The sequence below is a fragment of the Ranitomeya imitator genome, chromosome 10 (assembly GCF_032444005.1).
Source record: "Ranitomeya imitator isolate aRanImi1 chromosome 10, aRanImi1.pri, whole genome shotgun sequence".
Lineage (NCBI taxonomy): Eukaryota > Metazoa > Chordata > Amphibia > Anura > Dendrobatidae > Ranitomeya > Ranitomeya imitator.
Window position 1 is genome coordinate 109739439 of NC_091291.1, and position 23627 is coordinate 109763065.

The 23627-nt window shown below is 42.7% G+C and overlaps 1 protein-coding gene across 2 annotated transcripts in view; it reads left to right on the plus strand.

The window, feature by feature from the left end:
• PRDM2 (PR/SET domain 2) overlaps positions 1-23627 on the plus strand; it is a 132362-nt gene that overhangs the window by 28617 nt on the left and 80118 nt on the right. For both annotated transcript variants that reach the window (XM_069742436.1, XM_069742435.1), the window contains exons 4-5: positions 1739-1842; positions 17299-17451. In XM_069742436.1, coding sequence (XP_069598537.1) covers positions 1739-1842; positions 17299-17451 — 257 coding nt within the window. The remainder of the gene's footprint in view (positions 1-1738; positions 1843-17298; positions 17452-23627) is intronic.

Sequence of the window (23627 nt, forward strand, 5' to 3'; positions counted from 1 at the left end):
TGGTTTCCACTCGTGATTGATCTTACCAGTGACTGACTGCTATAGGGTCCGTCATGGCTTCCACTCGTGATGGATCCTACCAGTGACTGACTGCTATAGGGTCCGTCATGGCTTCCACTCGTGATGGATCCTACCAGTGACTGACTGCTATAGGGTCCGTCATGGCTTCCACTCGTAATGGATCCCACCAGTGACTGCTATAGGGTCCGTCCTGGCTTCTACTCATGATGGATCCTACCAGTGACTGATTGCTATAGGGTCCGTCATGGTTTCCACTCGTGATTGATCTTACCAGTGACTGATTGCATTGACTGCTATAGGGTCCGTCATGGCTTCCACTCGTGATGGATCCTACCAGTGACTGATTGCATTGACTGCTGTAGGGTCTGTCATGGCTTCTGTTGTTTGAACTGCACTTATTGCACTTGTATACTGCACTAATCATGGAGAAGATGCTGAAAGTGTTGGCAAAAGCTTTAATCGGAGGGTTGATATGGAATCACAATTACCAGGTTGTTACTGGCAGGTGCCACATAGAATCCTGCCTGATTTCACCTCTGGGGCATTGTGTAGCCATTCTGGCGCCTTGTCTCTAGACTTGCGGAACGCCCCCCGAGTCAACGACCCCAGAGTCTAATATCGAAAAAGACCCTAGAGAGCAGGAACACCAGGAGCCGTGCCATGTGTAGAAGCTGATGGCCCTAGTACGATGAAAGAAGGTAGATTCACCTCCATTATCGCTCATGGTAATCCTCATCACTGGTGGGATCTGCTCTTCTGCTACGCGATACCCCCCATATTATGCAGGATGGAGAATGTACCACGTGATCCGATCATAATCTGATCTGGACATTTCAGCTGTATGTTAGATGTCGGAGGAGTCTCCATATGCCTAATGTGACTGATCTGAAACATTCCCAACTGCTGATTTCTCTTTAAGTCCTCTTTTGCTTGGATGATCTTTAATATGCTCTGATAAGAGATGGCAAATGCATCTGTGCCCACTAGTGATGAGCGAACGTGCTGGGATAAGGTGTTATCTGAGCATGCTTGGGGCTAACAAGAGTGACTTCGGCGTGCTCGGGAAATATGTTAGAGTCCCTGCCGTTGTGTTTGTGTGAGTGTGTATGTGTGTGTGTGTGTGTGTGTATATATATGTGACGGTTTTGCGGTTTTGGGTGCTGGGGTAGGAGTCTCGTGTACCACAGGGGACCGGCAACCCCTTTGGTACTTTCATATTCTCTACTTTTGGCCCCTATTGTGTGAGCTTATAATAAAGTACGGTACTTGCTGCAATCACTGGCGACCTCTAGTGGTCAGAGTTTGAAACTGTTTTTTTGTCAAGCATTGGAGGGATGTTGAGCTTTGTGGCCTTTTGATCATTTATTCTGACTATTAAAAGTTTGAAAAGCAGAATACAAATTGTCCATATGACTCCAGTTGTAAAAAAAAAAAAAAAAAAAAACGCCGCGTTTTTAGAATAATTTCTGGAAGCTCTGGGATGATATCTAGTGGTACATAATTGTAGCAGTGGAATGTGCTTAGCCAGGTCACCAGGTATACACAAAAGCACCGACGCGCGTTTGCGCATGCAATATTCTTGCTTCCTCGGGGTTTATATCAATTTTTTTTATATTCTAATTAAAAGTAATATTAGAAAGCTTGGGATATATAGGGATGAAGATAAGATCAGGAGACAGATATCAAGTTGTAAATGTGACACCCATTATTATTCTAGGTATTTGGGCCAGAAAGTTACTTCCAAGAGGCAAGAAATTTGGACCTTTTGCTGGAGAGAAGAAGAAGCGTTCTCAAGTGAAGAACAATGTCTACATGTGGGAGGTAGGGATGACTTGCTACACGGGGGGTGTTATTTTTTTTTCCTTTGAGTTCGTCCAGCATATAAAGTGATAGGAGCTGAAATTCGGATTTATATTTTAGGCCCTGCAATAGGAAATTTTGTCTGGAGGCAAAAAAAAAACAAAAAACAGAAAAAGTCATCTGTTTGAAATAAATCATGAAATCTGATTTCAGAAGATCTTCTAGCCGCCTATCATGTGATAATATCCTATATTGTCTCCAAAGATTTCTGCCAAAATGACTTGTATACAGTACAGATCAAAAGTTTGGACACACCTTCTCATTTTCTGTATTTTCATGACTGAAAATTGTACATTCACATTGAAGGCATCAAAACTATGAATTAACACATGTGGAATTATATACTTAACAAAAAAGTGTGAAACAACTGAAATTACCGTATGTCTTATATTCTTCAAAGTAGCCACCTTTTGCTTTGATGACTGCTTTGCACACTCTTGGCATTCTCTTGATGAGCTTCAAGAGGTAGTCACCGGGAATGGTCTTCCAACAATCTTGAAGGAGTTCCCAGAGATGCTTAGCACTTGTTGGCCCTTTTGCCTTCACTCTGCGGTCCAGCTCACCCCAAACCATCTCGATTGGGTTCAGGTCTGGTGACTGTGGAGGCCAGGTCATCTGGCGTAGCACCCCATCACTCTCCTTGGTCAAAAAGCCCTTACACAGCCTGGAGGTGTGTTTGGGGTCATTGTGCTGTTGAAAAATAATTGATAGTCCAACTAAACGCAAACCGGATGGAATACCATGCCGCTGCAAGATGCTGTGGTAGCCATGCTGGTTCAGTATGCCTTCAATTTTGAATAAATCCCCAACAGTGTCACCAGCAAAGCCCCCCCCACACCATCACACCTCCTCCTCCATGCTTCACGGTGGGAACCAGGCATGTAGAGTCCATTCGTTCACATTTTCTGCGTCGCACAAAAGACACGGTGGTTGGAACCAAAGATCTCAAATTTGGACTCATCAGACCAAAGCACAGATTTCCACTGGTCTAATGTCCATTCCTTGTGTTCTTTAGCCCAAACAAGTCTCTTCTGCTTGTTGCCTGTCCTTAGCAGTGGTTTCCTAGCAGCTATTTTACCATGAAGGCCTGCTGCACAAAGTCTCCTCTTAGCAGTTGTTGTAGAGATGTGTCTGCTGCTAGAACTCTGTGTGGCATTGACCTGGTCTCTAATCTGAGCTGCTGTTAACCTGCGATTTCTGAGGCTGGTGACTCGGATAAACTTATCCTCAGAAGCAGAGGTGACTCTTGGTCTTCCTTTCCTGGGGCGGTCCTCATGTGAGCGAGTTTCTTTGTAGCGCTTGATGGTTTTTGCCAGTGCACTTGGGGACACTTTCAAAGTTTTCCCAATTTTTCGGACTGACTGACCTTCATTTTTTAAAGTAATGATGGCCACTCCTTTTCTTTACTTGGCTGCTTTTTTCTTGCCATAATACATATTCTAACAGTCTATTCAGTAGGACTATCAGCTGTGTATCCACCAGACTTCTGCTCAACACAACTGATGGTCCCAACCCCATTTATAAGGCAAGAAATCCCACTTATTAAACCTGACAGGGCACACCTGTGAAGTGAAAACCATTCCCGGTGACTACCTCTTGAAGCTCATTAAGAGAATGCCAAGAGTGTGCAAAGCAGTCATCAAAGCAAAAGGTGGCTACTTTGAAGAACTTAGAATATAAGACATAATTTCAGTTGTTTCACACTTTTTTATTAAGTATATAATTCCACATGTGTTAATTCATAGTTTTGATGCCTTCAGTGTAAATGTACAATTTTCATAGCCATGAAAATACAGAAAAATCTTTAAATGAGAAGGTGTGTCCAAACTTTTGGTCTGTACTATATAATCTTCCAATTACCGAATATTTGCTTTAATCTGTTGTGCTCCACCAATGTCATATTTAAAGGGATTGTGTGACCAAAAATAAAGTTCGGAGCAGTGGAAGGGGCTGTCTGCCTATTTCAGTAGCTAAACCATTCCCCTCCATTTTCACAGCTGATGTGTGGACTGAGAAGATTTGTATCTTTGCCAATTCTATTTTTTTTTAATGATTTTATATATTTTTGGGTGAGTGGTTGTGGTACGTTATTGAATGGGTAAAGCTAAGTAAACCACAAGTTTTCTTGAATTTTTTTTCTTCTAGTTATAATGTTCATAAGAACAGGAGAGTGGTGTACTTATTTTTTGGAAAGCGGTGAACTGTCGACGAGCATGATTATGTGCTCACTCATTAGACATTTATGGCTTATCCAGTGAATAAACCATGTTCGATGGGTAAGACTCCAATTGGGAGAGTTTCAGCCCACCCTATATGTCCGGGCCCTTTTATTTGTTGCAGTAATATCAATCTGGTCTACAAATTATTGCCCCAGCCCGTGTCGGACTGGAATGCCAAGGGCCCACCAGTAAGATTGACTCTGAGGGCCCACTGTTCAGCAAAATGCAGATATTAGTGAAGTGCACTGTGCCGGCTACTTCTCATGTACTAGGACAACCCATTCTTGATCAAAATATTTGGCCCCCATAAAATAAGGCCTATACTTTCCTCCCGTGCCGGCGCTGTTCCAGCAGTGTCAGCAGTTGCTCTCTCCCGGGCCGCTGTTCCAGCAGTGTCAGCAGTTGCTCTCTCCCGGGCCGCTGTTCCAGCAGTGTCAGCAGCTGCTCTCTCCCGGGCCGCTCTTCAGCAGTGTCAGCAGTTTCTCTCTCCCGGGCCGCTGTTCCAGCAGTCTCAGCAGTTGCTCTCTCCCGGGCGATTGTGCGGTGTTGTGATACATTACACATGCGTCACTGTCTCCACCTTCGGACAAATCGATCATGAAGAGGAAGTCTGGGCTGCAGCTGATCTCTGACTTCCTCTTCATGTTCCATTTGTCCAAATTGAGATACCGCACGAGAGCCCCAGGAAGAGCCACTGCTGACACCGCTGAAACGGCAGCGGCATCGGAGGTGAGTATAGGCTTTGATATTTTATGGGCGCCAAGCGAGTGGTATGAGATGAAATTGTCCAAGTAGTGGACAACTTCTTTAAAGGGGTTGTCCGGGACTTTTTTTTTTTACTGTGGGCCTAAGAACTACCAACAACCTGCCTGTTCTGCTCAGTGCTGATCTCTGCTGACACAATGCAGTCTGTTATGACCTGGTGGTCAGGACAATAATGGACCTGGTGGTAAGAGCACATGGAATGACCTGATAGTTACTGATAATAAAGGACGAGCTCTGGGACGTGGGAACTCTGCTGACCGCAATCCCTAATCCTATCAAACACACTAGAAATAGCCGTGGATTGCGCCTAACGCTCCCTATGCAACTCGGCACAGCCTAAGGAACTAGCTAGCCCTGAAGATAGAAAAATAAAGCCTACCTTGCCTCAGAGAAATTCCCCAAAGGAAAAGGCAGCCCCCCACATATAATGACTGTGAGTAAAGATGAAAATACAAACACAGAGATTAAATAGATTTAGCAAAGTGAGGCCCGACTTACTGAACAGACTGAGGATAGGAAAGGTAGCTTTGCGGTCAGCACAAAAACCTACAAAAAGACCACGCAGAGGGCGCAAAAAGACCCTCCGCACCGACTCACGGTGCGGAGGCGCTCCCTCTGCGTCCCAGAGCTTCCAGCAAGCAAGACAACAATAAAAATAGCAAGCTGGACAGAAAAATAGCAAACCAAAGAAAATACAAGCAGGAACTTAGCTTCTGCTGGGAAGACAGGTCACAAGAACGATCCAGGAGTGAACAAGACCAATACTGGAACATTGACAGGTGGCATGGAGCAAAGATCTAAGTGGAGTTAAATAGAGCAGCCAGCTAACGAATTAACCTCGTCACCTGTGGAAGGAAACTCAGAAACACCCACCAGAGGAAGTCCATGGACAGAACCAGCCGAAGTACCATTCATGACCACAGGAGGGAGACCGACAACAGAATTCACAACAGCAGTCACAGGCTGCTCCCGGGGCGATTGTGTGGCTTCCGCTGACGTCACATCGACAGACCAGCTACTCTTCCGCTCTGCTCTGTTTGATGGGGCGTGACTGTCGATGTCATGCTGATTGATAGGTGGCTCCCTACTGCCTAACTGCGGGGAGCCGGCTGTCAATCGGAATGATGTCCATAGATAGAGCAGCCCGGAAGAAGTGCTGCTCTGTTGACATGAAGCTGCAGAATTGCCTGGACAAGCGGTCAGTGACCTCTCTGAGCCTTGCATCGGGTACAACAGGCAGTTGGCAGGTAAGTTAGTTAGCCGATGGTTTAAAAAATAAAATAGTCTTGGAAAACCCCTTTTTAAAGGGTTTGTTTAGTGAAAATAAGTTATTGCATTACCCACAGGATGGGTGGTAACTTGCTGATCGGTGGGGGTCCAACCTCTAGGGCCTGCAATGATATGCAGAACGGGGAACTTTTATGCCTATTCCAATAGAACGGTGTAGATGCTCAACCCCCATCTCCATTTACTCCCTGTGCTTGGCTTTTTCCAGCAGCCCTATAGAGAATGAATGGAGAGGCATCAGGCCTGCTACTTCATTTAGCAACGGAGTTCCCCATCTGGGATAAATATTCCCCAATCTACCTAGCTATTTGGACCCTCGCCGATCAGTAACTTATCAGTTTGTTTTCACCGGAACTAAAATTTTGACTGAAAGTAGTCGCCACTAGGGGGAGCTCACTGCAGCTGAAATTCTACAGGCCTTATTGAAATAGGAGCCGTAAATATCAGGATGCAGTAATCTCCCTGTAGATGGGGTAGTGATTAAAAAGGGGGTATCATCCAAGAACCTTTCCTGCGTCGTAGAGCGGTCCTCAGGCTCTAGTCCGTATAGGCACCCCTTGTTCTGACCTTACCGGTTGTTCCGATCGCTCTGATTGACCCTTCCATTAGTTCTCATGTGATGATGTGAGATGTTTGCTCGTGTTGGGAGCTTCGGGAGGGTTCTTGCTACTTCTATGGGGCGCACGGTATGTAGAGGACAGAAAAGTCATTTATATTGCATTTCATTTCCCAAATCAAATTCCCAGAGCTCACGGTATTTGATGTTTGCTCCACACCAGGATTTCACAGCGTGAATACTTATTCACGAGACAAGGTCATTCCAATGTCTCGGAGACGACTCCTTCTTTTCAGATCCCGAACGGAGCTGCGTGCGGAGGAACGTTTGATATAAATGAAGCGTCTGAAACCCAGAAAGCTTTGGAACAGTCTCCTGCAAAGACAAAGTGCTCACAGAGCCGACTCCGTAATTGGAAAATGTCCTTGTGCTTCAGTTACCTTCAACATCAAACAGGATAAAAGTGCACCCCATTACATTCTGTATACCCATACTATGCATCTTTAAAGCGACTGTGTCATCTGAAAGTGACCTGTTTAAATCAGGCTTTATGCTAAATGTATTTTTAATACAAATTGTGATATGGAATGTAAAAAAAAAATACAAGTAATGTTGCAATTTTCAGACTATTTGGGTTTTTTTTTAGACTATTTCTTCTTGTTTCAGGAAACAAAAAATGCACATAGTTTTATCTTTTGTATGAGCATGTGCAGAGGTGCTTGTGAAGGGAGCAGGGTCAGCCGTGTCATCGACTATTGTGATTAGTGAATCCTGTGTTATCAGCTGTGTAGAGGTGATACCTGTCACTGTAATCCTGCCTCTGATGATAACGAGACTGCTGAAAACTTTTGCTAAAAAGATAGGAAGTGTGAGTCTAAAATAGCCCTTGTTGGTCAGGGTGAAAATTGCAAGATTACTAATTTTTTGTTTTGCAATACTTTGATATTATTTACCCCCGAAAACGATGTAAAACAAAAATACATGTAACACAAAAACCTGATTAACCTGATTTCAAACACTGTCATTTCTGATGAAAGCTTCCCTTTAAGAGAACCTATCAACTTCCTAACTGCCATTTGTATTACAAAAACCCAAGCTAGTACTAGCCTAAATATAAAGGATTGCAAAAAAAATATTAAAACATTTTGGGATTCCACAACCTGAACATTTAAAACTTTCCTTCTAACCACTGGCCAAGAGAATCAGAACTGAGGACCTCAATCTTTTACATGTAACCTAACCTCACCCAAAAAAACGCTATTTACCTGCACATATTGGGTTAATCTGTAAGTAAATAGCACTAAAACCCTATGTAGCCAGTTGACTTAGTGTAAGTTCACACTAGGCATTTTTTTTTCTGCAGCAAAACCTAATGCCTTTGCAGGAAAGAAGCTGCAGAAAAAACAGGTTTTGCTTGTTTTTTCTTGCATTTTTTTTTCTGTGGTGTGTTTTTTTTTTTTTTTCTTTGCCGCGGTTTTGGCATGATAGATTTGCCTTTTTTTTCATGCTGATAATGTTTAGTGCAAAAAAAGTTCTATTCTACAGAATCCAGTTTGGGCACAAAAAAATGCCACACATTCTGGTACCTGCATTTTTGCTGTGGATTTTCAGTGTTTTTTTCCCCCACCCATTCATGTCAATGGGTGAAAAATGCTGAAAAAGTCATTAAAGAAGTGACATGCCCTATTGTGCAAAAAACATGCAAAGCACAAAATACAAAAAAGCAATGTGTGCATGAGATTTCTGAAGTCTCATAGATTTAGCTGGTACTGTAAAACTCAGCTGAAAATATGCATAAAAAATGCCTAGTGTGAACTTAGTGCGCCTATGCCGAAAAAATAACGTTTTAATCATGACGTAATCTCCGTATAATGCCTCTCTCCGAGTCCCCTGGGTGCTGCGGGGGGTGATTACATCACCCTCCGTATATTGGGTGACAGCGTGACTGATCATGCCCTGGCAGTTCAAGTGACCCACAGCCCTGGAGAACGTGATCAGAAACTGTGCAGTGATCCCCTCTCTATAAGTTTGGTGGGGAGCAGTGATGAGTGAACGTGCTTGGACAATGTGTTATCGGAGCATGCTCGGGTGTTTGTACTCGAATAATATGGTCGAGTGCCTGCGGCTGCATGTTTTGTGGCGGGTAGAGAGGCACAACACAGGCGGTTTTGCCTAACAAACGGGCAATAATGTTTGTAAAGCGCTGTGGAATTAATGGTGCTATATAAATGATCAAAACAAATAAATAATTAAAATAAATATCCTCTTGTTAGGGTTGTCCACCAGCCGCAGGCACTCTAACAGATTACCCGAGTATTCCGAAGATACTCGGATAACACATGAGCATGGTCAGATAACACGTTATTCGAGCACGTTCGATCATCACTAGTGGGGAGTTAAAAGTAGATGGGGCAAAATGGCACCACGTAATCTTGTCCCATCTGGCTAGAGATGTGGTTGTGTTAAAGGGAACCTGTCACCTGAATTTGGCAGGACCGGTTTTCGGTCATATGGGTGGAGTTTTCGGGTGTTTGATTCGCCCTTTCCTTACCCGCTGGATGCATGCTGACCACAATATTGGATTGAAGTTCATTCTCTGTCCTCCGTAGTACACGCCTGTGCAAGGCAATCTTGCCTTGCGCACGCGCAGTATGCTTTGCCCAACTACGGGCAAAGCCGAAAAGCATTAGTGCGCATGCGCCGGCGCACTATGTCCCGGAACTATTTCGCACTAATGCTTTTCGGCTTTGCCCGAAGTTGGGCAAAGCATACTGCGCGTGCGCAAGGCAAGATTGCCTTGCGCAGGCGTGTACTACGGAGGACAGAGAATGAACTTCAATCCAATATTGCGGCCAGCATGCAGCCAGCGTGTAAGGAAAGGGTGAATCAAACACCCGAAAACTCCGCCCATATGACCGAAAACCGATCCCACCAAATTCAGGTGACAGGTTCCCTTTAAACACCTTGTGTAAGGGATGCATGCATTCGACTAAACATTAGATGAAAGTCATCAGAGCCTGCCGATTTCAGTGGATCCGACAGGTCTGATATCTATAGGGGGTCTCCTGACTGTTCTTTTGTGAAAGAATAGCAGTGGGCAGTTAGGGTTTCAACACCTAATTCTTCTATTTTCCGGAGGGATAGCCGCTGCCAGAACTGTCTGCCAGCAGTTTTTTCCTCTCTTCTCATTGAAAACTCATGAACGCCCTTCATAGCTGAGTGCTTATATGTATGGGGAAGGTGAGAGAGAGAGCGTGTATTACAAATTACATTGTTGGACCAGCCCTACTGTGCCGATTGGCGCTCGGTTTCCTGGTGCTTCCATGACATTGTTCTGCACCTTCCCTAGATGTCTGAGGAAAGTTTTGGTAAAGGTGCCCATGACCGGCCTCTTATCTGGTGCATCACTCACGCGTGATAACAATGTCACGTGAGCATCAGAAGACCCAGCGTTGACATTGCTGAAAAGTCACCAGACCGGTGTGGGAGGTGAGCTTCCCTTTTTTTTTTTTATTTTAAACCCAGGAATCCATTATGTAAGAAATGGTTGCCCAAGTAGTGGACATCCCCCTTTAATGAACATTAATTCCTATGCTTATTAAAGTGCTTGTCTAGGTTTTCTCATGAAAGTCTTTAGTCACTCTATATGACTGCAGACTTTTGACTCCTCCCAAGCACGCACAGTGTGCGCTGTCAGGATTTTCCAGTTCTGGCGAAGAGCCCAACCGATCACATTGTGACTAGACATGCACAACCTCACTCAATTATCTCCAGACTTTTGTGATAAACCTGGACCACCCCTGCAACTAGAAACAACATTTTTCCATAGCTGAAATGTATGGCTTGAACATTTGCAACAGGAAATGGGTTACATTATTTTTCTGATTGACCAGAATTAATTATACTTTATTGAGACGTAACCTGGTATCAGACTTGTCCCCCAATGTGGTCACTGGCCACTTAAAGGGAACCTGTCACCTGAATTTGGCGGGACCAGTTTTGGGCTGAACTTCATTCTCTGTCCTCCATAGTACACGCCTGCGCAAGGCAATCTTGCCTTGCGCAGGCATGTACTACGGAGGACAGAGAATGAACTTCAATCCAATATTGCGGCCAGCATGCAGCCAGTGGGTAAGGAAAGGGTGAATCAAACACCCGAAAACTCCGCCCATATGACCCAAAACCAGTCCCGCCAAATTCAGGTGACAGGTTCCCTTTAAAGTATAGAAGTCCCCGTATGGACCAGAATGGCCTTAGACTTGCCTCCATTACCGATCCCGAGGTACAACTGTAACCTTTGCATCCCTCATAGTTAAACCCTTATACCATGGCATCTAAATGGGTTTGAGGTTTGGTTTCTGACTTGTCCGTATGCAAATAGTTGACATAGTGATTTCTGTATGGTTTACATCCATGATGCTTAAAAGATTTGTCCAGGATTGTCCACGGGTTGGGTTTGGTATTGCATCTCAACAAACTTCAAAATTAAATCCGGCAAATGCTCTTTCAAGGAAATCGGTAGACTCTTTTTTTTTTTTTTTTTTTTTTACAAATCCTGGACAAGTTGGACAACCCCTTTTAAGAATATCCATGATTACTTTCTAACCACAGGTTTCTGTACTTAGCTTGGTGTAGTCATAAGTTAACGGTCACCATTGTAGGGTTTCATTTTTTGATTCAATTTTCATGCGTTTTTCCTGAAGACCATGCACCATCTAGTTGCTCTTCTTTCTTTTTCTAGTTTGTTAATACCACTCTGGAGATGTGGTCTACAGAAATGAATGCATTACTCCAGATGTGGCCTAACTAAAGCTCTTTAAGGTGGATTCCTTGCCTTTCTCTGCCTGCTGGTAATATCCATACCTGTGTAACCCTGTGCTGCTGCCTTCACTCATTGCCTGGCTGCATTGCTTGCTTTTGTTTAAGCCTTTTGTGACTATGGCTGTTCCTAAAAATGCATCTCCTGCCTGAACTGATGATTGGAGCCAGTAAAATTTAGAAAGATGTCCACATAGTATATTATTTGTTAGATTTTCATGCTTAAAGGAGTTTCCTGCTTAAATTTAGGTTTGGAGAAGCTTCATCTATAATACAGACAGTAATATTAAGAGATTGACTTATGCCACCTCGAAACCATGCGTTGGAATGAATGGAAACAATGCAAACCACTTATTTTCAACAGTTTCCATAAATCTTGATCTCCTCTTTGGAGAGTATCTTGCATGTAGTTGGGAAAAAAAATGACCCTGTCTGAGAATTGTTGAGGTCATGGTCAAGAAATCGTTGGATAACCTTGTGTGGCCCAAATTACCATTGGTCTCTGGGTCTTCTATGACTTGTGGCCTAAAGAAGTTCAGCTAATGGCCTCATGATTAGAGTTGAGCAAATATGTTCGGAATCGGGGGCTGAATCTGAATTTGCCATATTCGTACTCTATTTGTGCCGGATTTGATCATCGGTTCCGAATATATTCAGTGACTTGACGAATATTGCCAAAACAATATTTGCCTCCGATCATAATCGTAACCAAATTTTGAAAAATGTTCTCAACTCTACTCATGATTGGACTTCTCACATAGAAGGAAGAGTCCTAAGTGACTCTCCAAGGAGTCTCAGGACTGGCGCTATTGGCTTTCTCATTGGGTCCCTCAAGATGAGTATCTCAATACGAAATACCCCATTTACGTTCAAAGCTGAACCAGCGCTCCGAGGCAGGGGAAATCTAGATGAATGGCTCACCATGGAATATATGGATGGGCCTGAGCCACCAGAGAGCGTTGCTCTTCACACAGACTAATAAAGGGGGACCTCTGTTTCTCGCTTCTTCATGGCCTACTAGGGGGGTTTGGAAAGAGGTTGCCTTATTAAACAAAGTAAGAAATTTATGTGCAGAACATTGGAAGATCAAGGTAAATTTTGGGTAGATCTCTTAAAAATGCGATGGTCATAGAGCAGATACTCGTAAAATAAGCAAGTTCTGACTCTGATCTGCGGATAAACTGTCATAGGCCTCAGATGTTTAAGACTTAAGGCACCCATACACTTTAGATGACGGCCAGCTGATAGCTGACAATCGCACAAGTCATCGATCTCGCCTGGCTCTCTCGTACACTGGAGCGCTCACTTTCCCGAGAGCTCCCCTGTGTTGTTTATGAGAGCACGGCTGCCAGACTTATCTGACAGCGGCTTATTTCGCCTAGAAGGAAAGTATCTGCAGTCTGATATTAGACATGTCAGATCCTTCTCTCCCCCCAACATAATTTGTATGTGGTCCCATACCTATTAGACTTTCGGCTGAACCCATCGATCTTGGTAGGTTTGGCCGAAGTTGCGGTAAAGGCCCCCATACACAGTAGACTGATTTTGTGCACGAGGTCAGCTTTGACAGTCAATGGTTGCCAAGAGTTTTGATCTGTCCCAACCCTGGATGCAATTATTATGTGCTTCATGCATGGACAACTGTTCTACAAAGTCCCATCTGACTTCTATAGGATAGTGCCCATTTATCCTGAACACATTAGATCTATTTCTCTAACTCCTCCATACTTGGCTCTGGTTAGTTCCCATAGAACAAAAGAATCGGTCACTGGAAACCCAAGAAACCGGATACATCTCTCCCCCCAACATCACTGTCAAGTCTGAGTCCAGAATCCCACCCAGTCCAATGTGTAAGGGGCCATCTACTTACCACCATAACATACTGTATGTTGGGTGACAATCAAAGGAGAAAGAACAGCCATTGCAACCATTGGAAGGTTTTTTTGAGTTGAACCCCTTAACTTAATATCACTACGTGTACATGATTTTAGGGTTGATCGCGTGTGGAGGGGGCTCAGATCCTGACGTCAGCTAGATTACATAGTCTGGATCTGTCACTAACAGAGGTGAGCTCCGATCCCTGCTATTAGCCATATAACCCTGCCATCAATCTCAGAGGTCATCATGGGCACTGCCTCCCATCGTCCCCCCGCATGGCGGCAAGGGGACCTGAGAAGGGTCCATTCACTGTCCTTTATAGCTGATCTTCAATATGGCTGAGCTTCATAGGAGATTGTGAATTATCTTGCAGTATGCAGAATAAGAGAATAAGCAATCAGGTAAATAGAAAAAGGTTTTGAAAAAATATAAAAATCAAAATTGCCCCTCTTTTTCCCCATTAAAAATAAATAAATAAAAAAATATGAACATTTGGTATAAGCCAGTACATAAAATTCTGGTCTATCAAAAATAAAAATTTATATAAAATATATATATAAAATATATATATCAAAACCAAAATGTAAACGTTTTTTTGTTGTTGTTGTCACCAGTACACCCTAAAAAAAAATGCAATAAAAAGTTATTAAAATGTTGTACCTATATTGATATCAATAAAAGTCTGCTTACTGATGTCCCTGAGAATCTGCCTCCAGAGCTTATTGTAAAGGAGAGTTGGTGTTATCAGTGTGAGACATGTAGATCAGAATAACAGATTCAGCCATTACATGTCTCGCACTGGTAACGCCTCCTTTCATTTACAATAATCTCTGGAGGCAGATTCTTGGGGAAGATCTATGTCCGGCCTAGAGATCTTAACAGCTCATTTACATATTAAGAAAAACGTGAATTTCTCTGGTATAAGACATCGGATCGTAGATTCAAGGTATCACTTTATTCCGTTTCCTATGACCTTCATGCAGGGCAGGCTCTAGGTTTTCGTGGGCCCCAAGTGAAAGCGTCTCAGTGGGCCCCTTTAACACATACCACAATTCATGATGCACATATATGGAAGATAAATATAGGTATAGTACAATGCCAAAGATTTCACTTACTTGTTACATTACATGAGCGATATCGATAGCTCAGAAACCGGAGAGTATAGTTCTCTATACAATATTATGGGCACCACATAGCGCTCCATACAGAATAATGAGCCCCATATATTGCTCCATACAGAATAATGAGCCCCATATATTGCTCCATACAGAATAATGAGCCCATATAATGCTCCATACAGTATAATGAGCCCCATATATTGCTCCATACAGAATAATGAGCCCCATATATTGCTCCATACAGAATAATGAGCCCATATAATGCTCCATACAGTATAATGAGCCCCATATAATGCTCCATACAGAATAATGAGCCCATATAATGCTCCATACAGTATAATGAGCCCCATATAATGCTCCATACAGTATAATGAGCCCCATATATTGCTCCATACAGAATAATGAGCCCCATATATTGCTCCATACAGTATAATGAGCCCCATATATTGCTCCATACAGAATAATGAGCCCCATATATTGCTCCATACAGAATAATGAGCCCATATAATGCTCCATACAGTATAATGAGCCCCATATAATGCTCCATACAGTTTAATGAGCCCCATATATTGCTCCATACAGTATAATGAGCCCCATATATTGCTCCATACAGAATAATGAGCCCCATATATTGCTCCATACAGAATAATGAGCCCCATATAGTGCTCCATACAGAATAATGAGCCCCATATATTGCTCCATACAGTATAATGAGCCCCATATAATGCTCCATACAGAATAATGAGCCCCATATATTGCTCCATACAGTATAATGAGCCCCATATATTGCTCCATACAGTATAATGATCCCCATATATTGCTCCATACAGCATAATGAGCCCCATATATTGCTCCATACAGTATAATGAGCCCCATATATTGCTCCATACAGTATAATGATCCCCATATATTGCTCCATACAGTATAATGAGCCCCATATATTGCTCCATACAGAATAATGAGCCCCATATATTGCTCCATACAGAATAATGAGCCCCATATAGTGCTCCATACAGAATGAGCCCCATATATTGCTCCATACAGTATAATGAGCCCCATATAATGCTCCATACAGAAAAATGAGCCCCATATATTGCTCCATACAGTATAATGAGCCCCATATATTGCTCCATACAGTATAATGATCCCCATATATTGCTCCATACAGCATAATGAGCCCCATATATTGCTCCATACAGTATAATGAGCCCCATATATTGCTCCATACAGTATTATAGGCACCACTTAGTGCTCCATACAGAATAATGGACCCCATATAATGCTCCATACAGTATGAGCCACATTTATTGCTCCATGCAGTATAATGAGCCCCATATATTGCTCCATATATAATGGGCCCCATATGATGCTCCAGTGTATGATGGGCCACATATAATGCTTTATATACTGTATAATGGGCCCCATATAATGCTCCATATATGATGCTTCAGTGTGTGATGGACCCATATAATGCTCTACATATAATGGGCCCCATATAATGATCCATATATTATGCTCCAGTGTGTGATGGTCCCCATATATTGCTCCAAACATTTAAAAAAAAATGTTTTTAAAAAAAATGAAATACGGTACGCACCTCTCCTCGCTTGCCGCTGCTCTGCTCCGGATTCCTCAGCGTCAGCATATTCCGGCTCTCTTAACTATGACTGTTCAGGTAGAGGGCTCACAGATGTGACATCATCGCGCCACTGTCTCCGATGGTGAGTGGGTCCCCCCGCCTGTTCAGGGCGCCGGCACTTGCCCGGGTGCGCTGGGTGCTGACGCCGGCCCTGCCTACATTCTCATATCGACGGCATAAGCGGATTGATTCTACAGACATATTCACTTTAAAGGGAGTCTAACACCAGAAAATGACCTATCGTTTTTCCTTTTCTATATTTCTGGAAAAAAAAATCACAATCTAAATAATAATATAAATCTTGCGATTTTTCACAGTGACTACCGGGACTCCACCTTCCTTGTTTCAGGAAACAAAACATGCACTTAGTTACAATGGTCAGATCCCGGCCCTTAGTTTTGTATTGGAGCATTTAACGACCGTATGGTAAGGTAATTATGAAGGGAGGGGATCGAGGTCAGCTGTGATTGGTGGATCCTGTGTTATCACCTATGTGATGATTATAACTCCTCCTGAATTGACAAAGTCTAAAAAAGCCTCATTGGCCAGTGTGAAAATTGCAATTCTATGACTATTAATGGTACTAATTCTAGTATTTTTTTTCTTTAAATTTTTTTTTCTTTATATAAAAAATTCTAATAAAAAAAACTAAACGTTTTTTTTTTTGTTTTTTTCTGTAAATACATGTTACACAAAAGCATTTTCTGATGATGGCTTCTCTTTAGGCTGAAAATCTGCCTGATTATTGATTGGTTCGGGACTTGGGGGGGTATATTATTCTTGGATTACTCCGGAATCTGTGATGATTGGACGACAACCCTTGTAGGGGCATTTATTGGTTTCAATGGAAATGTAAACAGGTCCTAGTTATCGTTCTTTGCATTTGCTGCAGTGTTGACATGCCTGTGATTTTTCCGCATTGTCCCTGGGCTGCTCTTTGGATAGATTATGTTTGCTTGTGCCACTTTTGAAGCTGCCATCTGCACAGTTGTTAAACCCATGCTAAGTGTTACCACCAGCCGCTGTTTTTTATTTTTATTTTTTTTGTGGGGGGGGGGGGGGTGGGAAGAGACAGAGTTTTTGCTCTGTTTTTTGTATTTTCTGCACCAAAGTTTGATTTGTTCCCTTGTGTTTTAGGTGTATTATCCGAACTTGGGCTGGATGTGCGTTGATGCCACAGATCCACAAAAAGGCAACTGGTTGCGATATGTGAACTGGGCTCGCTCAGCAAAGGAGCAAAACCTCTGCCCCCTGGAAATCAACAGAGCCATCTACTATAAAACGCTGAAGGTATGATGTGCTCAGTTTTGGGCTTTATTATTTCTATTTAAGCTCTTTAAAAGGAACATTTCACCATGGCATTTGCTACCCTATCTTGTAAGGGCAGAGACTCTGATTCCAGTGATGTATCACTTACTGGGCTGCTTGCGGTAGTGTTGATATAATCCCTGTTTTCTCTGCTGCAGATCAAGCAGTTCTATCAATTCTGAGCATTGTATAACCCCGCCCACACCACTGATTGGCTGCTTTCAGCAGTGGGGCAGGATTTCCTACATTTACTAGTTCTCTAGTGATAATCTCTTGCTGATAAAACATTGATTTTTATCAAAACTACAGCAGGCAGCCCAGTAAGTAACACATCAGTGTAATGTGAGTTTCTGCCCCTACATTATGCTGCTGTCAGATTAGGTTATAAAAACTTGGTGACTGATTCCCTTTAAAGTGTATAGTTAAATAAAACTTTAGTTATATCTTTATATACTTTTAGTTATATCCCTATAAATATTAGTTATATATATATATTGGGTGGGCTGGACCTGCCATAACAACTACTGTTACCTAGCTCTGTCCGGATCAATTGCCAGATTTCGCAAGGCACAAACGTTATTCAATAGACCTGATGAGGCTGTTGTATTTACTTTGGAAACCCGTGCCAGAAGGACTTTATTATCCTGATTAAAAAACGACCATTTTATGAGCCCAGCTAAACGCTAAGCTCACGCTAGTGTATTACAAAAGTCTGATTTTCATGCTTAAAAAAGCGGATGATTTTGCATCTATATTGTTATACGTATTACATCCACATGGAATCTGTTTTTAGACATCAGCGGATATTAAAACTTACAAGACCAAAACACGGCATCCCAAAAAATTGTCTCCTTAATCTGACTGATGGCTGCAGCTTGTACTGAGCTGTCTACGATCTCGTCAGCAGCAGGGAGGAGGGACACTGAGGAGCTGTAAAACAGGATTTAGAGTTGAAACTTTCCCAAAAGGGGTTATACACACATTTTGACATGGATATCACAGAAAGTACACCAGCCTCATCAGGTCTAAGATCTCTTTACACAATGGTAGCAGTTTGTATTGTTCAATTTGTGGTCAGATCTGCTTCAGTAAGACCCTAGATCCTATTGAATCACTATCACATAATTGGAAATGTTGCCTTTCCTTCATGGTAAGATGAACATAAATGAATCACTAACAGTATATGCAGCAAAAGAAAATGCATCTATCCTGTAAGGCCTCCTACACCGACGGCAGCCTAAATTACTAGGCAGATGTTAAATTCAGGAGTCTTCAAAAGCTGTGTAGAGGTGTCAAAGTGGTGGTCTCGAAAAGAATGAATAGTGTTGGTGTTCAAACGTGGCGGTCTTGAAAAGCATGAGTAGTGGTGGTGTTGAATAGTGGGGGGTCTCGAAAAGCAGGTGTAGTGGTGGTGTCGAAAAGTGGTGGTCTCGAAAAGCTTGTGTAGTGGTGATGTCGAGAAAATGGCGGTCTCGAAAAGCGTGAGTAGTGATGGTGTCAAAGTGGAGGTCTAAAAAAAGCATGAGTAGTGGGGGTATTGAGAAGTGGTGGTGTCGAGAAAGTGTCGGTCTTGAAAAGCATGAGTAGTGGCGGTGTCGGAAAGTGGTGGTGTCAACACGTGGAGGTCTCGAAAAGCATGAATAATGGTGGTGTTGAAAATTGGCAGTCTCGAAAAGCATGTGTAGTGGTGGTCTCGAAAAGCATTAGTAGTGGCACTCTTGAAAAGCAGGAGTGGTAGTGTTGAAAAATGGTGGTCTTGAAAATCAGCAGTAGCGGTGTAGAAAAGTGGGGGGTCTCGAAAAGCATGAGTAGTGAAGGTGTCGAAAAATGGCGATCTCAAAAAGCATGAGAAGTGGTGGTGTCGAGAAAGTGGCGGTCTCGAAAAGCATGAGTAATGGTGGTGTCGAAAATTGGTGGTCTCGAAAAGCATGTGTAGTGGTGGTGTCCAAAAGTGGAGGTCTTGAAAACCATTAGTAGTGGTGGTCTCATAATGCATGAGTAGCGGTGGTGTCGAGAAGTGGCGGTATCGAAAAGCATGAGTAATGGTGGTGTCGAAAAGTGGCAGTCTCGAAAAGCTTGAGTAGTGGTTCTGTCGAAAATTGGTGGTCTCGAAAAGCATGTGTAGTTGTGGTGTCCAAAAGTGGAGGTCTTGAAAACCACGAGTAGTGGTGGTGTCGAGAAGTGGCGGTCTCGAAAAGCATGAGTAGTGGCGGTCTTGAATAGCACGAGTAGTGGTGGTGTCAGCCATATTGGTATTAGCTTGGGTGACACAGAAATCACTGAACTTCTTGAAAGGAAAGAGTCACGACTTGAAGGCTGGGTCCTCACCTGACCCCGGGTTATTGATTACCTCCCTAGTGTACTCCTCGTAATTGCTTCCATCGTGCAGATACAACTTTCTAGTTACAGAACTCGTCAAACAATAACTTGTTGTAACTAACGAAAAAAAAAATAAAGTTATATATTGTAGACCGACGCTGACAGAGAATCTGTCGCCTTCTCACATGACTGTTTTAGTTAAAGGGGTTGTCAATGGATGTTGGTTAATTGCGCACAATTGGGGCTCAAAAATCATTTTTGCCATTGGGTTCCATTAGAAAGTTTGCGCCGTTTGCCTTTGATACACGGTCTATGGCAGGCTGCAGAGCGAGTCAACCGAGGATCCTTCAGTGAGCACATTAGGACTGTCTTATGGGGAGTTTATAACTCTCTTATCTGTCTTTTTCTGAACTCTTATGTCCACAGACCCTGAATGCGCAGGGAAACAAAAACGCCCGTAGAAGCAATGTTTTTAATGAAAATTAATTTTTGTCACTTTTTTTTAAGCTCACTCGGGTTTAGATCACAAATTCAGGCTTTCAATTTAAAAAAAAATAAATAAAAATGAGGACTCGGCCATGTGTTAAGGGGTCATCTTTATTACATGGACAGGGTAGGGATCAAAGGGTAAAGTATAGACAGAATTTTCGGTTTTGCCGTTTTCAGTTCCCTTCCTTTTGAGCGTACAATTAAACCAGGAGAAACCCAAGTTAATATTCTACAATAAATATCTTGTTCTGGGGTGAAAGTTCGCACTTGTTAATTAAAATCCTATATTTTAACTGCCTCGTAGTCAAACATTTGTAGCGGACGTCGCGCTCGACCATAGAGGGTCTCGGAATGACTTCTCCTTTGATCATTTCCCCCCCCCAACACCTGAGCTGGGATCCGATCTGTCTGCTCAGCTGCAGACTCCGCACTTAAGACGCCAATCGCAGCCTCGCGGTTGTTTTGCAAGGTCATTTTTTTTTTCTTTTGCTACTGTAAAGAGCATCCTGATTATTCCAAAACTGCGATTTCAAGACTTGATAGAGGATAGGCCACCGCATGTGTCCTCTGGACGGTCAGCATGGTGTTATTTTGGTGTCTGGGTTCTGCCGGATAACTGATGGGCACATGGTCGTATTAAGCTGATCGTTTACACCTAATGCTCGGATAAGGTGTTATCTGAGCATGCTCTTGTCTTCATTTTCAAGCACGCCGAAAATACTCAAATTATGTTCGAGTCCCCACACCTGACCAAAAACATCCTATGACGGGATATTCTAATCACCTGACCGCTGCAGCCAGTCACAGGCTAAAGCAGTGCTGGGACCTTCAAACGGCGCAGACACCACTTCCCTGTTGATGCCTGGACCAGGGGGAGGCTAAGGACCCATGCTATTGTAAATTTATGGACTCGTATTAAAAAGTTTGTCCTCTACATGGGAAACCCTCTCTTAACACTGTCTGCAGCGCTCTCATGGCATAGCATCCTGCTGCCACTGATGGGCTGCAGCGGTCGCACTACCATCAGATGTGTAATGGAAGTGTGAGCAAAGCGGTCCATCAGCGCTCATGTGCCAAAAGTGTCGTGCGAGCGTCGGGAGACTCGGTGCGGACATCGCTGGGATGACGCCAGTGCAGGAAGGGGGTAGAGTTTTTTTTTTAATTTACAAGGGAGACTACAGCATTTATCTAGGACCTTTCACCTGTTGGAGCATGGTGAAAGGGAATCTGGAACATATTTTTGCTCTGTAATCTGAGAACAGCATGATGTAGGGGCTTAGACCCTGATTCCAGCGATGTGTCACTTACTGAGCTGCGTGCTGTCATTTTGATACAATCATCGTTTTCTCTGCTGCATTTCTGGCAAAGCTCTGAATTGGGATCCCTGTATAACTTCGCCCAAAACACTGATTTGTCAGCTTTCTGTGTACACTGTGCATAGGCAGAAAGCGGGTAATCAGTGGTGGGGATGGGATCACACAAAACAGTTGACAGTGAGTAATTCTGCTACATACAGGCGATCTGAGCATCGCCTGTATGTAGCAGAGCCGATCAGGTTGTGGCAGCTTCTAGTCTCCCATGGTGACTATTGAAGCATGCCAAAAGTAAAAAAAAAAAAAAAAAAGTTTTTAAAAATATAACAAAATAAGAAATATATAAAATTTTACATCACCCCCCCTTTTGCCCCATTCAAAATAAAACTATAAAAAAAAATGAAACCTACACATATTTGGTATCACCGCGTTCAGAATCGGCCGATCTATCAATAAAAAAAAAAAGATTAAGCTGATCGCTAAACGGCGTAGTGAGAAAAAGTCTAAACGCCAGAATTACGTTTTTTTTGGTCGCCGTGACATTGCATCAAAATTAAATAACGGGCTATCAAAAGAAAGTATCTGCACCAACATGGTATCATTAAAAACATCAGCTCGGCGCGCAAAAAATAAGCCCACACCCGACCCCAGATCACGAAAAATGGAGACGTTATGGTTCTCGGAAAATGGCGCAAAGTTTTTTTTTTTTTTTTTTTTTGCTTTAACAAAGTTTGGAATTTTTTTCACCACTTAAATAAAAAAGAACCTAGACTTGTTTGGTGTCTATGAACTGGTAATGACCTGGAGAATCATAATGGCGGGTCAGTTTTAGTATTTAATGAACATGGTAAAAAATGAATGAAAACAACTGTGGGATTGTACTTTTTTTTTTGCAATTTCACCACACTTGGAATTTTTTTCCCATTTTCCAGTATACGACATGGTAAAACCAATGGTGTTGTTCAAAAGTACAACTTGTCCCGCAAAAAACAAGCCCTCACATGGCCATATTGACCAAAACATAAAAAGTTATGGCTCTGGGAAGAAGGGCATTGAAAAACGAAAACGCAAAAACGAAAATACCACCGGTCAAGCCAAAGGGGCGGTGTTTGCAGTGATTTATCTCTGGAGGTGTGTACTTCTTCCCATGTATTAGATTGATCAATTATCGACAAGCGGCAACATACAGGGGGAAAAAGAACACGCCCCCCACAATATATTACAACATGCTTTTTGAGACATGTAATGACAGACAGCCTTGTCTCCTCTCTGATCGGTGTTTTTGTCTGCCTGAAATGTCCATACGTGATGTAAAAAATTAGTTCTGAATTCTGGCTGAAATTTTGCTTGTGTTGGATTTTGGCAGAGGTTTTCTGAGGATTTTCACTTTATCAATGAAAAGGGTGAAATCCACAGAATTGACATGCTGCAAATTTTAAAAATCCGCCTCGGAGGTCAATTTCTGCAGGGAAATTCGACAGTGTGGATGATCTTTTTTTTTTCAGATCATCATGGAAAACGGTCTTAGACATGTGACCCATGTGACATCTAACCTTAGGTGACCGCGCGTACTATGTGAACTGGTTATGTCAGTATGCTCTTCTATTAGCCAAAAAAGTGCCAAAATGATTCCGCTGTTTTGCTAACTTGTTGCAGTGTATACAGAGAACCTTGCTTGGGTTAGCCCTTTTTATCCTCATGCTGAAAAACGTAAAATTCTGCTCTGAAATCGACATGGATTTCATATCAAAAGCGCATGAATTCTCGCTTTGCATTGATTTAAAGGGATATTTACATCTCCAAGATCCTATCCCAATATGTATTGGTTGTAATAATAGTACTATTAGCAAATATCTTCACTTAGAAATGTAGTATAGTTGTTCTGATTCACTATATCTCTTTCCTCGTTGCAGGACCTTAGGTATCCATGGTTATGACCATTGATATAGTGAGTTAGCTAGTTGCTACTGGTCGTAACCATGGATACCTAAGGTCCTGCAATGCTTGCACATGGGGAAAGAGACATAGCGAATCAGA